At 43.0% G+C, this 16,715-nt stretch overlaps 1 protein-coding gene across 3 annotated transcripts in view; it reads right to left on the bottom strand.

Moving 5' to 3' along the window:
• ATXN7 (ataxin 7) overlaps window positions 1-16,715 on the bottom strand; it is a 126,193-nt gene that overhangs the window by 75,782 nt on the left and 33,696 nt on the right. For all 3 annotated transcript variants that reach the window (XM_082662843.1, XM_082662845.1, XM_082662844.1), the window contains exons 3-4: window positions 10,433-10,759; window positions 10,125-10,193 (exon numbers count right to left, since the gene is read on the bottom strand). In XM_082662843.1, coding sequence (XP_082518969.1) covers window positions 10,125-10,193; window positions 10,433-10,748 — 385 coding nt within the window. In that variant the 5' untranslated portion in view covers window positions 10,749-10,759. The remainder of the gene's footprint in view (window positions 1-10,124; window positions 10,194-10,432; window positions 10,760-16,715) is intronic.

Here is a 16,715-nt window from a genome sequence, read left to right as displayed (position 1 = left end):
GTTGGTGGGAATGTAAATTGATACAGCCACTATGGAGAACAGAATGGAGGTTCCTTAAAAAACTAAAAACAGAACTACCATATGACCCAGCAATCCCACTCCTACGCATATACCCAGAGAAAACCATAATTCCAAGAGATACACGCACCCCAATGTTCACTGCAGCACTATTTACAATAGCCAAGACATGGAAGCAACCTAAATGTCCATCAACACATGAATGGATGAAGAAGATGTGGTACATATATACTATGGAATAATATTAGCCATAAAAAGGAACGAAACTGGGTCATTTGCAAAGAGGTGGATGGACCTAGAGTCTGTCATATGGAGCAAAGTAAGTCAGAAAGAGGAAAACAAATATCGTATATTAACGCATATGTGTGGAATCTAGAAAAATGGTACAGATGATCTTATTTGCAAGGCAGAAACAGAGACACAGACATAGAGAATGAACGTATGGATACCAAGGGGAAAAGGGAGGGGGGTGGGATGAATTGGGAGACTGGGATTGACATATATACACTACTATGTATAAAATAGATAACTAATAAGAACCTACTGTAGAGCACAGAGAACTTCACTTAGTGCTCTGTGGTGACCTAAATAGGAAGGAAATGCAAAACAGGGGACATGTATACGTATGGCTGATTCACTCTGCTGTACAGCAGAAACTGACACAACAATGTAAAGCAACTACACTCCAATAAAAAAAAAAAAACCAACTCCACCTCCAAAATACATCTTTAAGAGGACAGCCTTTCTGCCTTGCCAGCACCATCAGCGGGCTCTAGCCACTATCACCTCTCACCTAGTTGACTGGTCCCTATACCCTCTCTCCAATCCATCCACCATCCAACAGCCAGTGGTCTTTACACATCACAAATGAGATCAGGCCACTCCCTGCTGAAGCTACTACCCCCCAGTAGGCTCTCATCACACTTCGGATAAACCCAAATTCCTGACCTTGGCCTCTGTTATCTGATCTTTGTCATCTCCTTCTACTCTGCTCCATGCCCACCTCAGAGGCTGCATACTTGCTTTTTCCTTCTGCCTGGAACCCTCTTTCGCCTTCTTCCACATGATCCAGTGGCCACTTCCTTCTCACCATTCCCATCTCAGTTCAAATGTTAAAGCTCAGATAAGCCGTCCCTGATCATGTTAGCTTGAACTCCCCCTCCTCCACCGCCAACTCATTAGCCTACTTTACTGACTTTACAGCACGCAATGTCCTTCAAAAATGTTTGTGTATTTATTGTGTCTCGCTTCACTAAAAGGCAGGGGCTCTTTCTAACTTGTGTCACTCTATCCCAACACCCACAAGAGAACCTGGCACTTAGTGGGTAACTCCATCAACACTTGCTAACCAACTGCCAGACAGGACTGTGCCTTCTTGTTTGCAGTTATACCCTTGGACTCTAACCCCACAAGAGGCACAGAGAATGTGCCTGTCAAATGTCTGTGGGATGAAAGCAAATGAACAAAGGCAAAACAGCCAGAGGATTCTCAAGGCAGGAATCATGGCTGGACAAAATATCCTGAGGCCTGCTGAAGGACAGAGTCTGGACCTTGACAGAAACTGAAACGACCAGGCTGCAAGTATACAGTAAGTGCCCAAGGTAGTTACATGGGTGTCCCTGATCAGGTATGAATTGCCCTAAGTCCAAATCCTGTAACTGAAGACTCGAAACTGGCCTAGAGTGGGATTACAGAGAATGATGGCTACATACTACCATTAGTAGGGAAAAAATTAGTGAAATTATTAGCAGAATCTTTCCAATGAATATGTATTAAGTTCAATAACAATTTTTTTCCATTGAAACATATCTGTCTATATAGTTTCCAAAGAGAACAAGGTCAGTTAAATGGAGAACTGCTTCTAATTTAACGGAAATTTCCTAGAACTGAAAGGCAATTCTTAAAATTCCCTCATCAGGCAGAAAACCCCGTGACTACCACCACACATACATAAATCATAAAATAGTAGCCTCAGTTATTTCTGACCCATTTCCCAACTTAGTGAGGATGACTTTATTCTGGTGGCTGCAATTTACCTTTCTTGCCCAGAAAAAGAGCTTTGTAAAACATTCTAAGAAACACAAACTACAGGCTTCCGGGAGAGGAGCAAGTGCAACTCTGTACAAGCAGGGGAAAGTCAATCCCCACACTAGGCTTCCCTCTGCAAGTCAAGAGACTGACTAAAGGAGGAAACAAGCAATGTCAACCCCCCCCCTTCTCATTTTCACTAGAGTCTGTGAAAGCTGGGAGCTTGGGTTCGTTTGCTATGCTCTGATATCCTGAGCACACTGAGGTGTCCTCTCACTGCCTACAAATTGCCTGCAAAAGGAAAACTAGCATTTCACTTCCTGCTGCTCCCGAGAGTCCTGGCAAACCACTTGATTAGAGGCATGCTCGTGTCACCGCATTTTCATGATTGACAAAAATAATAAAATTAGCAAGTAACGTTTATTGAACAGTTGCTCTGCCAGACATCATACAAAAGGCTGAAACTGTATTATACCATTTCATCCTCCCAGTCACTATGAGGTACTACTGTACTACGATTCCCATTGCACAGGTAAGTCAACTGAGGCTTAGCAAAGCTATGTAAATCTTTCTCAAGTTACTCACCTACTAGAGCTGAGATCTGAACCCAGGTTTGTTTAATTCCAGAACTGGAGTTTTCAGTATAGCCTGTATTTAAAGTTATCTTTTGCAAACTTACAAAATGGAACCCGGTTTTCTGCATAACACCTACTAGGGTTACAAGACAGACACTTAGGGAAGCTGATTTAAAGCAGTGATTATCAAACACCAAAATACACACTGAGCTCCAAAAAGTCCACAAGGAAATGTGAAAAATGAGGACAATGCAATGAGTCCTTCCCAAACTTAAACTTTCTTCAAATTTAAAGGATTGTTCTTTATTCTAAAACAATGGCCCTCACACTTCTATGATGATAAGAATTATATGTTATAATGTCTAATTATATACATTATAAAACGCTAGCAACCCTTTGTTTGGTCCCCAATTTATTTCAGAAACTTTCTGGTTTGAAATATAAAAGCCTGGGACCACTGGTTAAATGCAATCTTTGTTTTTGTTTTTTTTTTTAAACTGCCTCACTGGAGTTCAGGATTGTGGAAAACATCTGTATAACCTGGGATGGGAATATTTTCTGTTTTTAAGATTATGAGTCTAATTGATAATGAACTATTACTTTCTCCTTGCCAGAAGCTTACATATAAGAGAAAAAGTATTTGATGTTAGCAAGGTCTTTATCACAAAGAGGAACAAGAATACTGCATCCAGTTTTATGTTATAAATGCCTGAAATGCAAAAATCATTCTTCTCCTTCTTCTGCTCATTTATAATAATCCCTGCTGTACAAGATGAATATAAATGTAATCTTCTGCCTTCCTCTCAAAAGTACAGTAACTCCAACTGTTAAGTCTACTAACAGGCTTCTTTTTCTTCTTAGAACTTCAATGAAAAAATACTTTAATAATCAGAGGAGCACATTTATTAAAAATACTGCCATAAACTTTGAATATCAATGTGATTAAAAGCAATCTTGCACTGAAATGCTATTTAAACAGTGGAATTTCACTTCTTTTTTTTAAAGGATTTTTTTTAATGGTACAAATCCCAGATGATTGTGTTTGCTATCCGCTGCAACTTTAGCTTTCATTTAAATCTTTTTTTTAAAAGCCAATTACTTCTAATGCAAACTGTGCATACTTCCCCTCCTCCTCAAAAAAAGAGATTTTATGAAAGAACTGCTAAATACAGCATATAGACTGCTGTAAAGCACACCAAAGAAAGGGTTCTTCATCTCTTTACTTAAAAAAAAAAAGAAAAAAAAAATTTTTTTTTTTTTTAAGTCAGTATTTCTAGCCAAAGAGAAGGAAAACAAAGGTCACAGCAACCTGTTCCGGCTCATGAAAAGCAGGTGCACATTCTGGAATGAGCTCAGCACAGCAGAGGGTAAAGCATGTGAGCTGTGGAGTTAGGCAGATATGGGTTCCAGGGTCTCTTACATGCTTTGTGTTCTTGGTGAGGTAATCTCACTTCTCTGGGCCTCTGTTTCCTCATCTGTAAAATGGGGATAATGCTAATACCTAGATTATACGACAGCTGTGAAGAATACAGAAGGTAAAACCTATGCTGACACAGAGTAAAAGTTCTCACTGAACTTGAGCTGTCCACATACATGTAGGAATATCGTGAGATGTGGCCAGGAGGAAGCAGGATGTTGTTATAAGGGAAAAATCAGACCGCATAACATGTAGGTCATACTCAATAACGAGGCATAAATTCCCCATGCTTCCCTCCTGAGATCAGAGTTCATAAGAACCAATCAAAACTGTAAATGGAGTACATTCAGCTTGGAAGCCCCTTGCTACTACAGGAAACGTGCATGGTTTCCTTTACTGAGAAGCCTTGTAGGTTGAAGAATTCAGCATGGACTGTGCCAGGTGTGACACTTCCCAGCAAGCACAAAATCAAAGATGAGAGATCAAAGGATTCAGTATGCCCTCTTTATAAATCAAAATGTAGATGTGTTTCCTGGAGAATCTGCCTTGTAAGTCAAGTTCCAAGGCCTCCAACAGGGCTTCAGTTTCTCTAATCCAACTCAAGGGCAGAAATTCTCAAGAATCTGTGTCAGGTACCCTTTTGAAGAAAATCCCATGAAAGTTCTAGATTCCTTCTCCTGAGGATTTACATACTATACAGGAGCTTAAGAGAAGCCAAGCCCCATCCTCACAGTCAAAGGCTCTGGGAAGCTGGGACAGTAACAGCTCTGTTGATGTTCTATATTTGCATTGCCCAGAAACAGGTATATGCCCTAGAAAAGTGGCAGGGAATGAAAAAAGTGACAAAAATAGGAACTTTCTTACACAAAACCTTATACTCTCACATGTATCTCCTTCTAGCTCAACATTATTTCTTCAATGTTGAATTAACTTTGGGTTTAATAGTGGTTTTTACTATTTTGAAGATTCTCCCCCTCAAAACAGAAAGTTCGAGTAGTAGAATCACATTCTGCAGAAAGAATGGCCCTTCATTAACCAAGAAACCCATTAAAACAGGGATGGCAAACTTTTTCTGTAGAGTCAGATGGTGAATTTAGGCCTTAGTGGGATGTATGGTCTCAGTTGCACCTAACTCAACCCCATGGTTCACTGCATGGAGAAAGCAGCCACAGACAGTCAGTAGATGAAGGGCTGTGGCTACGTTCCAATGAAACTTTACTCATGGACTCTGACAGCTGAATTTTACATATTTTCCCACAGGTCATGAACTAATCGTCTTCTTTCGAAAGTTTTTATTTCAACCATTCAACAATGTAAAAAGCATTCTCAGCTAGAGTGCAGCTTGCGGTAAAATGCTAAGGAGCCACACTCAGGGGAAAGAATCGTTCCTTAGGAGTGTCTCTCTAGGTCTACCGGGGCTCTCACTCCTGGGTTGGCGCCGACTTTACAGGTAGAAAGTTACAAACAGGAACTGTCAGCAAGGACACTGACTACTGCAGCCCTAGCACTCATCCAGGGAGTGTCAAGTGTGGCTGATCTGCAACCAAATCATCCGAATGCTCTCCTTAAATATATGCTAATGCGATTCTGATGCAGTCAACTTGGATCGCACTGACTCCTGTCTGAGGCTTAGTTTCAGTCTCTACTTGAGATGTCGGCCGACTGCAAGCCCTGCCACCTGCAGAACCCTTACACACTCATGGAGGGGATCACAAATGGCAGCCGGGCTTGACTCAAAAGAAGGCGCAGAGTACAGGAAGGCTCCATTTTGCAGGAGACAAGCTTAAGTCCATGCAAGCACAAAAAAGAAAACCAAACGAAAAATGATGTCTGGGACATGTGGGGAGTTCAGCAGAGATGAAACAAGATTGGGCAGGGACTCATTAGCTGTTTAAGCTGTAGGAAAGATATAAGGAGGCTCATTAAAATCCTGTCTCTAATTTTGTACATTTCAAATTGTCCAAAGGAAAAGTTGGGGGGAAAAACATAAGGGAAACCCTAGAGAAAAACAGAAGAGCTCTTTACTTCAGAGAGAAAGTTTTATGTCTATAACGTAGTTACTTTAATAGTCTTTGGCACCAATACCTAATTTGTTTTCAGTTAACTCACTATGAACATTTTTTTTTCCCTAGGAAAGAAAAAGGTGGTATTGTTATGTTGACTCAGTCCGTGTTGACTGAGGCTACCCATCTTCCTAGTCTTTTTTTTTTTTAACCAGCTGCCTGTAGATGCCAACCAACCTCTCTTCCATCTTGCCCTAGGCTCAACTATGTCCCTGTTATTTTGACAGGGAGGTCAACTGTCATCAAGTGTGGATATCCTCTAGGTTGCCATCCTACTCCCTTGCCTAAGTATCAAAGATAAGAGAGGTGGTGTCCTGTCTGCACTCTTTCTGGAAAGTGTAAATGGAGTGCTAAACTCAGGACAGAGACACAGGAAATGCTGAAAGACAGTCCCTGGCCTCCCCTGGGGCCAGAAAGTGCATCTCGCCACAGAACAGGTACCTTTTTTTTGAGTCACAACACAATGGAAAATTGGTCATTTGAACTCTTCAGTCTTCCTAGTAGCCCAGTTCATTCATTTTGGGGGCAAATATTCACTGAACACAAACAATGTGCAGGAGCTCAATATATCTTGGTCAATAAGAAGCCTGTCCTCTGGGAGCTTGCACTCTAATAAAAGAGCCATCACATAACACACACTTTCAAATGGTGATAGAGTGTTTGGAGGAAGGAAGAGTACTGGGTTTGTTGATGTTGTATAAGAAGTGGGCGCAAGAGAAGTTAGGAATGACTTCCCAAAGAAAACGTCGTATTTCCACTGCTGACTCCCACAATAACACTTTACATTTTGTTTCAACTTGCTGTGAAGTTAAGGCATTTAATGTATTTATTTTTTAAGGCTCCCTACATTTTCAGGTACTAATATGGAAACCTTAGTCAGTTACTCATACCAATTAATTTCATCTAAACATTACTTTGTTAAGTGTACAATTTCAAAAATCACCTTTAAATAAAGGTATTTTTCTTCTGAGTTTAGTCTTTGAAAAAGTTAAAACTGTATTATCAATCTTTTTCCACTAAAACCAAATGTGCCATCAAATAATATTACAAATTACAGAATAAAACAAGGTAATAAAAATGTGAGGATGCAGATAAAAAATAGGCTGCCCTCTGAAAGATAGCTTAAATTTTATCTTAACATTTACCTACTTGAGCTAATAGGAAAATGGGGATGACATATTAGCTAAACCACTAATAATCTCACTTCCATCTAAATCTATAGTTCCGACCTCTCCCACAGCATTAACCCTTGGGCAGTCTCACATGAGGAAACTGGCCAAAATAAGCTACAGGAGCAAAAAGAAAAAAGGGCAGAGATCCTAGCTTAGCAGTTTTGAATTTTGGGGGTAGAGATATGTGAAGAATCCTTGAGAATCCAAGAGAAGCTGGGAACACTTGCCCTGAAAGTGGACATACATACTATTTTGCATACAATTTCACGGGAACTATGACCCCCTGAAGCCCATTCAAGCCCCAGGTTAAAAACCTCTGACCTTGACAAATACCAAATTAGGAGATCAGGTCTAAGATTACCAGCATTTAAAAGAGTTGAAAAGAATTAGTATGTGTAAAGTCATTTTCCATAATCTAATTTAATGTCAACCGTTATTAACAACCAAGGGAAGTAGGTGTTATCATCTCCTTTTACAAAGGGGAAAGCTAGATTCTGAAAGGTAAAATGCAATATTAAGCAACTTAATCTTACACCCAGGTTTCCAACTCTCAGATGCACAACTGTGAACTGGAGAATTCGAAACGTCTGGCCAGTATTCCTCAATATCCTCCAAGATGAGGAGTTTCTGACTGATTGCTTCATTCACATTATCAATTTATCTACATATTTCTTTCCAATTTAACTTTGTTGACAAGAGGAATTAGTATAAATTTAATTCCAAAACACGTTTTCTTGGTAGTGGATAATCTCAACCAAAGACAAAGGATAACTGTCTAATAATTTGATAATTTAAAAATGTATCTTCATTTCTTAAACAGCCTGACATGAACTATTTGTTAGAAAAACAAAGGCCCACTGTGTTAGGTGCTGAACATCCTTATGCTTGGATTTTTAAACTGTCCCAGAAAATCCACAAAGTCACAAATGAATCAAGAACTGACTGAGTTAAAAACTTCAGTCTCTACTCAAAACAGGCAGGCAGAGTTTCAGCCATCCTGGCTGCTTCAGCATCCTCTGAATGGTTAGAGCAGCCTACACAAAAATGGCACCTCTAACAGTCACAAATAATTTGATAGGTCAGAAGCACACACAACCAAATAATCTATGATGCCTTTGTGCCTGAATAAAGTAATTAAGAGGTCCTAGATCTTCTTGGTAAAATCCACTCATGACTATGTCCCAACTGAAAATAATAAATACAGCAAAAAGTGGGTCCAGGCAACTAAATTTGGTTGGGTCTCAATCCAGACCAAGTTGCCCAGTGAAACGCTAATACACTTACTCATCCTCTATAGGGGAATTACCAATAATTAGCACCCTGTATTCACACAGATTTAGAAACCCTTTATGGGAAATGCATCCACACCCAGAGAAAGAAACTAAGAACAGAAGCAGGTCAGGTCCTCTACAGCTCTACTCCAACTGCTTCCTATGAGTTACCACCTAGTGATTTTAATTTTTTTAAGCCCAGGCGGGCTGCCAATTCAACACTAAAACCGGACTAACAACTGATTTTTCCTATTGCAACATTGCCAGCAAGTCCTGTGCTTTCCCTCTCTTTCCTTTGGTCTCAAACAGCAATTCTCATTCTCAGAAATCTACTACTTTGCTCTCTAATCTGTTCCAATTGGAAGCTCTCAGAGAGCTGCCACTGGTATTACTCTTCCTCCTAGTGCCAAGAGGCCAACAAATGGCCAGTTCAAAGAAACCAAAACAGTGAACGTGGAGGCAACACAGGCACTAAAAACAAGAAGTAACTGCGGAGACAGAATAACAATGGGCCAACTCTGGACCTTAAAATATTCCACTTGCCAAAGTTGTACCTATTCTTGGGCCCCTGACAATAACTATACCAAAATACATGGTCACGCTGAGAATTAAAATTGCACTGGGAATATAAACTCAGTATTTTGGATACCAAAAACTCACTCAAGTCCTTGTCCGTACTGCTACTGAAGGAATCGCTTGAACTGAACCTAAAATTGACTGGGCTTCAGAAGTCCTTTCTGACCACAGTGTGCCAAGGCCTAGCAGAGGCATTAGCCAGCAAAGGAGACTATTCACAGAAAAAGAAAATCTGAAGTAAAGGTCTGACAGTTCCTAGATACCTGACCTTTCATTTGGAGGCACACTTTTAACTACAGTTATTTCCCTAGAGTACCCCTCCACCAGTTTTAATAAAAACTGACCAATAACTAGACTCTGGTTTCACTAGCTAAGAGCACTAAAGGCTTGTTTCACCATATAAAATTCTTCACCCCCACCGCCTCGCTGATTTTGGCAGCTCAAAAAAAAAAAAAAAAAAGTAAAAGAAAAAAAAATCCGACCAAGAGCTCCTCAGTTGTGATGATCCTTTTGATAAAACTCTAACTTAAATCCCATAGAAATAGGCTGCACAGGTAAAGTGTCACCTTTTTTAAAGTTCAAAATTCATTTTGATTGCCGGCAATAAATTTCAGGTGGCAAGGTTTCCTTTTCAGAGCCCCCTAAAACATTCGTGGAAAAGCTTTCGGAAGCTGACAATTCCTCCACTCCTCTTGTTTCTCCATAAGGGGGTCAGACCCGAAGGGATCTGGGTTAAAATCACTGCTGCTCCCCAGCGCTCATCACGGAGCGCCGCTCAAACTGCACCCAGCCAGGCCTCCACTGAAGGGTTCCTGACGCTCCCCGTTACAGGAAGCCCCCGGAAACGGGATTTTCCAAACGCGCAGTCCTCCCCCTTCTTCCTCAGACAGCATCCTCGCGTGCGGGGGCGGAGCGGGTCAGGGGGGCTCGAGCTCCCGCCCTGGTTAGCCGGCCGGGGTACTTCCCCTAGCCTTGCACAAACTCCTTCAGGGGGCTGGACTCACCTTCGCGACAGAGCCCCATGACTTCGCGGTTTTTCCCAAACTCCTTGAAACTTTCGTCCAACTCCGTCCCTAGGAGATACACACACACAGGAGGAGGGGAGAGGCAGGTCAGTGGCCGGGAGTGTGACGCACGCTCACGCACGCACGGAGTAGGTGCGGGCACCTCCGCGTTCCCCAACCGAGCGATAGCATCTCTGACCCCCGAGGGGGGCGGGTCACGGGACGGGGGAGGGGAGAAGGGTCAGACGACGGGGGAGCGGGGGTGGGGGGGCGGAGCGGGGGGGGAAGAGGAAGGCGTGGACACTCACCGTCTTTCCCAGGAAGTTTGGAAGCCTCGACCCACAGATTCCACGACTGTCCCAGCATCGCTTCGGGACTGGGCAGGGGCCGGCGCTCCCCGACGGTCGCCATTGCGGTGACGGCCGAGGTGGAGGCGGCCCCGGGGCCGCCGTCCTCCGGCCGTAGGCGCCGCGGCGGCGGCGGCGGCGGCGGCTGCCGCTGGGGCTGCGGAGTCTGCTGTTGCTGCTGCTGCTGCTGCCGGGCAGCCGCGGCCGCTGCTCCGCCCGCCGCCGCCGCCGCTCGGCGCGGCTCCCCCCTGACGTCATCTGCGGCCCGCTCCGACATTCTTTCCGCTCCTACAATGTAACAAAAAAAAGGGGGGAAAGAGTCGCGCGGGGGCCGCTTTTAAGGAGGCGCCGGGGAGTTCCGGCGGCGTGCGCGGCCCGCGGGCCGGGTGGGGAGCGCTGACAGCGCCCCCAGCCGCCCAGCCCCCCAGCTCGTCTCCTCCCGGGCCACCCCCCGCCCCAGGCGCAAAGTCCGCTGCGCGGGCTCGCTTTCGCTTTCGACTCCGGCGCCCCTCGGGGGAGGGGACAAGCGCCGGCAACCCGCCACCGCGGCGCAGGATCCCCAGCCTGCCTCCGCCGCTGAGAGCCGGCGCGGAGGCCGGCGCCCCGAGCTGCCTCCGCCCCAGCCCCGCGCTCCGCCGCGGCGGGGAGGCCCAAGATGCACCCCCGGCCCTCGGGCTGCCCACCCTGAGGCCGCTTGCATCCCCGGGCCGGGCCCGGCGGCCCCGCTCCTCCCTTCCGTCCGCGCGTCCGTCCGAGCGGCGGCGCCCGGCCGGCTCCCTTAAGCGGAGGCGCCTCCCGCCGCCTCCTCCCCTCGCCGGTCCCACCCTCTCAGCTCGCTCCGGCGAAGTTTGCGCGTCAAGCCCCCGGAGTGGAGCCAGGGCGAAGTCGGAAACGCAGCCACCCATGGAGAAGCCGGCCGGCTGGCCCCGGAGCACCAGCGGGCGGCGTCGCCGTAGGGCCTTCCCGCCCGGGGTCCCACCTGGGGCGCAGGGGCCGGTTCAGGGAGCAGTTGGATCTCCGCTCGCGGGCGGCCGCACGGCTGTCAAAAGCATGAATGGGAAACCGCCGCCGAGCGGAAGCCTGGCGTGGAGGAAACCACTGGCAGGCGAGGAAATGCGGCCCAGGTGCAGTCCCAGGTGTCGGCCCTAAGCCCACCACGGGAGGTCACAGCGTGCTCCCGGGGTATTTGAGCTCGTCCAGCAAAGAGGAGACCATGAAATCAGTGTAAAATGGAGTGGAGGAGAGAGAGACCGAGGCGAATCCATTTACCTGTTTTGGAGACACTACCCCAAATTTCTTTATTTCTCTTTCCAATGCTCCTAGAAGTGATTCATTCGCCCCGCACCCCCCCCCCCAAATCTAGTTTAGTTTTAATTCAAGCCGTTGGTCTCCCTCTTTATGATTGTCTTTGCCTGGGCAGGGAGGGAACCTAAGGTTTAGGTGTAGGTACAGCATTCCTAGAAAATACTGTTTTCTGTTAGATATTGTTCACTAAATTAAGCATTGGCCCACACAACTTAGCACCCCTCCCCAATACACAGACTGCGCGCAAAGCTTTTGCTCAAGTGATGGGTAAAGATGATAAAATAAAGGGATACTTAATGAACTAAAGCACCTGAAATATTTGAAACTGTAGCAGACCACATCAAGCACTTTCGATTAAGTGTTCTTATCATTACTCTTCCTTCAGACTGATGTGAAAATCTGCAGCCTGAAACATGAAACAATGATTTTAATCATGTTTCACATAGCAGTAATATCAGCACTCCTGAGGCACGTGTGTCATAGCTGCTTGCCTAGAGGTGCTTTCTTTAGGTGGGGAAAAAGCGGGCTTATTCAGGTTTTTTATCTAGAACATCTGGCGTCATAGAGGTGGCCAACTTCTCTGCTAAAGAAACAAAGTCCAACTCTCAGAAACATAAAAATGTTTAAAAAGAGTAAAAATAAGGAAATGTTATTGCAACCTAAACTCAATGCAGGGCTCCTGTAGAAAGTGCTTGTTTTGGGTTCAAAATTTAAAGGCTTTAGTGAAAAAAAAATAAAATAAAATATATATACACACATATATATTAATTTATTTTTTAAATGTTTAGAAATAAGTGCGTAATTTTTTCCTGGATTGCATGCAAACAAAAGTTCCCCAAAACTATGGATGCTTCCTGTCCTTATCTAAGAAGCAGAAAAAACAGAATAAACAAAAATGGTAGAAATGATTGGTAGGATTAAAAACCATATTTCTAAAGCTTTAACTTCCTACATAAGAGCATCAATGACAAAAAAAATGCATAGGTAAAACATAATTCCCTTAGTAATAAGGTTCCTAACTCTTAACCAAGGCCCTCAATCTTGGATGTCACCAATGCAGACCTTCAATTTTTCATCCAGATCACTGAAAAATCTGTAGAATTACAGAAATACATAAAAACACCTAACTTTTTAGTTTTCCGAGATTAAAGTGCACAATTTATGAATTGTTTTGAATTTTCTAATTCTACATTTAAGGGAAACAAAAATTTGAATTTTATGGCATTTGGAGCTGCCATTAAAAAGAAAAGCTTAGGGCCACCCAGCTATATAGGTAAAAAAGACAGCTTGCCTATTGAGTACAGCCCTTCTCTGATCCCTGAGAGTAGAGGGTGAGAATGAAAATAAGGGGAAGAATGGCAAACATGAAGTACAGTCCTACTTCCTCAAGACACTGCTTGATTTCCCCCTTTTTACATGTGAAAATACTTCGAGATTCACTAATATGACTTCAAGCTAATGGGGGTCAATATGGCAATTTATAATACTTCAACTTCTGTCATTATTCTTGTTTCATACTTCCCCCCCCATTTTTTGATTGGTTTAATAAAGAAAACACGACAGGTCTTAGAATAAAAAATACTAAACATCCTCTTAGTATTATGATAGTTACTAAGAGAAATTGTTACTAATAGCAGCTATCAATTATTGGGCACCTACTAGGTGCCAAGCATTGCTGTAGGTACCTTTTTGCATTATCTCTATTAATATTCTCAGTTGTGTAGGGTAGGAGTTGTATTACTATTTACAGATAAGGAAAATGAGGGAGGGCTCTGGAGCCAGTCCCTGTGAATTTTTTCTGGGTTCATATACTGGGTCTTTCACTTACAAACTGTGTAACGTAAGCAAGTTACCTAATTTACTTGGATCTCAGTTTGCTAATCTGTAAAACAGAGATAAAGCCAGGTTTCTGAGGATTGCATAAAAAGATCCATGGAAAGTACAAAATAACACAAAACGAACACTATAAACAAGTATCTTATATCACACAGAGCAATTCAGATCTATTCTCATCTAAGAAATGTGTCACCAAGTTGAAGAAGATGCGAGCACCAAGAGAATGACAGGCAATTCCTGGCCATCTCCCTGCCAATTCTCTTCTGCTGCAGCCAATGCATTTTACTACATTCTCTTCACCCATGAGAAAGTCCTAACCCCTTCCAGAACGTGCAGTTTCTGATATCCATAGTTGGTTTGAGTTTCTCAACTGTTTGAATGAGTCACCAACAAAAGCCAAAACTGCTAGCTGAGAAAGTACAGTTGTCTGATACTCAAATCTGGGCAACATTTAAAAAGTGTTCTTATACAAAGGGCACTCTCTATAAACAAGAGTACGACAGAAACTCAAACACTTGGTTTTATAATAAAGAACCTGATGACTTCTTAACCTAAACCCCCTCCTCTGCACCCAAAAAATATTTTAAAACATGAACAATACAATTTACATTCATTTACTATAATTATTTTCATGTAATAGCGTTCCTTGTATGCTATCAATCAGTTCTCCTACCGGCGTACTTCTGATCATGTCCTATAGTTCTGAAGATCTTCAGCATTTGTCTGTACAGATAAATGATATGTTTTGTAAGGTTTGAGTAATGAGGATTCAATTTATCAAACTGTTCCTGCTCGCCTACCACATACCAGGCACTCTGCTAGGCACCAGAGTAAACACAACATCGTAATTTCACTGAGGATGTGAGAAGAATGAGAAGTAGGGGAAATTTTTTAATTTAATTTTAATCAAAATGCTCTTATGGAAAAAGCTGTCACCACCAATTAGACTGTATGTGGCTTAAGAACTAGGCCGTCAGAAGTGAAACGCTGCCAAGTTCTGAGTATTTCATCCCTTCCAGGGATGTATTTAAAAGGTGGCCTTACTTCACCATCCAAATTTAGGGATGTTCCCAGTAGGTGCCAGGGTAACAAGGTCTCTCTTTACAAAAAGGATTCTTTGCACAGCAGATTCACTTGTAAAATGCTTTGTTCAAAGGCCAAAGGCATCACTAAATACAAAACAAAACAACAGCAACAACAATAACAAAATCTTTAAATTCGGTTTAATGTAAAATTACTGAAACTGTCCAAAACTTGCCTAAGATGCAAGACACCACACAACCAGCCTTTTTATTTGGAAAGAACCACCAGTCCCAATACAACATTTTAATAAACTTGAAAACCAGCAACTACAGTATATTTATGGGTGCAAATTACAGGGCTGATAACAGAGATTCTCCATTATCAACCCCAAAGGATTGCAGTCATTTGAGTAAAAAGAAACTTGGAACCACTAAATTAGGAATGTGTTGCCTTGGGTTGCATTATCTCCTCCTAAAATTGGCTGTGCCTTTGTTCATATCCTCTCTCCCTCCTCTGACCACACCTATCTCTTTCCTTCTTTCTTCTGGAGACAGAGCCAGGGCTCTCTTCTGCATAAGGGGTATGGCAGGCAAGGCCCCTCTTTAACTGTGCTCCCTCTAGTGAAATACCTTACAGCCTGTTATAAATACATCAGTATTCCAGAAGGGGGAGAAGAGAAGAGTGGAAGAAATTTAACTCATCAGCTCGGTGGCTAGAATTGCTGACAATCAAATGCGAAATTAGGAATAATAAGGAGAGTTGCAAAAGTGGAGACTAAAAGATGAAGGTAATTATCTTTTTAAAGGCTTAACCTGTATGCATAGTCATTCTATAAACTGTGACATTTGCCCAAAAGTTCAAAGCTTTGAATTTTTGGTTTGTTTTCTTAATCATATGTGTGTAGCTACAAATTCTCCCAAAGAATCATTCACCAGTAATAGCAAACCGCTTGAAAAGAGAGAAAATTTAACAATACACCTATAAAAAGGTATTAACATGTAACTTTAAACTGAATAAAGGCCCAAATGTTTCTAGGAATTTAATACCGGCCTGTAATTTTGAACGATTGACAAATTTCATTTAAAATCTTCATTTAAAGCCTTCAGGTTAAAGAGTTTTTTTAAAAAGAGAGAGAAAGGATTAAGTTATAGGAAAGGAATGGAAAAAATAGCTAAATGGACTAACATTTAGCTATAAAAAGCGGCTGACTGTATAGTCATAGTTCTAGCGCACTGCCTCAGATGCACTAAAATGCAAAGATTAAACACACTGTTAAAAATAATTCCCTATGTCACCTTTGTACCCATCAGCTTTCACTGAAGTGATGGTAAGTATTACCATCTTATGGGCCCAGCAGTTAAGAACAGGTGTTCTAGAGCCAATATGCCCAGGCTGAATCCCAGTTCTACCACTTATTTACTGTATAACTCTGGGGAAATTTTGACTTCTCTGTGCCTGTTTCCTCATTTATAAAATGATGTGGGACTTCCTTGGTGGTGCAGTGGTTAAGAATCCGCCTGCCAATGCAGGGGACACGGGTTCGATCCCTTGTCCAGGAAGATCCCACATGCCACGGAGCAACTAAGCCTGTGCGCCACAACTACTGAGCCTGCACTCCAGAGCCCACGAGCCACAACTACAGAGCCCACGCACTGCTAGTACTGAATCCTGCGAGCTCTAGGGCCCGTGCTCCACAACAACAGAAGCGACCGCAGTGAGAAGCCCGTGCACCGCAATGAAGAGTAGCCCCTGCTCGCCGCAACTAGAGAAAGCCCGTGCAGCAACAAAGACCCAACAAAGTCCAAATAAATAAATAAATAAATAAATAAATATGATGTAAAATAGGAGTATCTACTTTACGAGGAATATTAAAAAAGTTAATAGTGCAAAAGTACCCTACCCTAGAGCTATCATTACTATCACCATACCTATCACATAAGAAGCCCCAATTCTAATCTAGCCATGATATGCTAGCAGATCATTTTTGCAGGGTAAAGCATGGCATTAGTTTGTCAGTCCTTGCTCTAACACTTTCACGGGCTCAGCACTGACCACTGAACTCAATAAAAACTTTTCTGCT

The sequence above is a fragment of the Grampus griseus genome (assembly GCF_964374135.1).
Source record: "Grampus griseus genome assembly, chromosome: 10".
NCBI lineage: Eukaryota > Metazoa > Chordata > Mammalia > Artiodactyla > Delphinidae > Grampus > Grampus griseus.
Note: the sequence above shows the minus strand (reverse complement) of the source record. Positions and strands in the feature narration are given on the sequence as shown.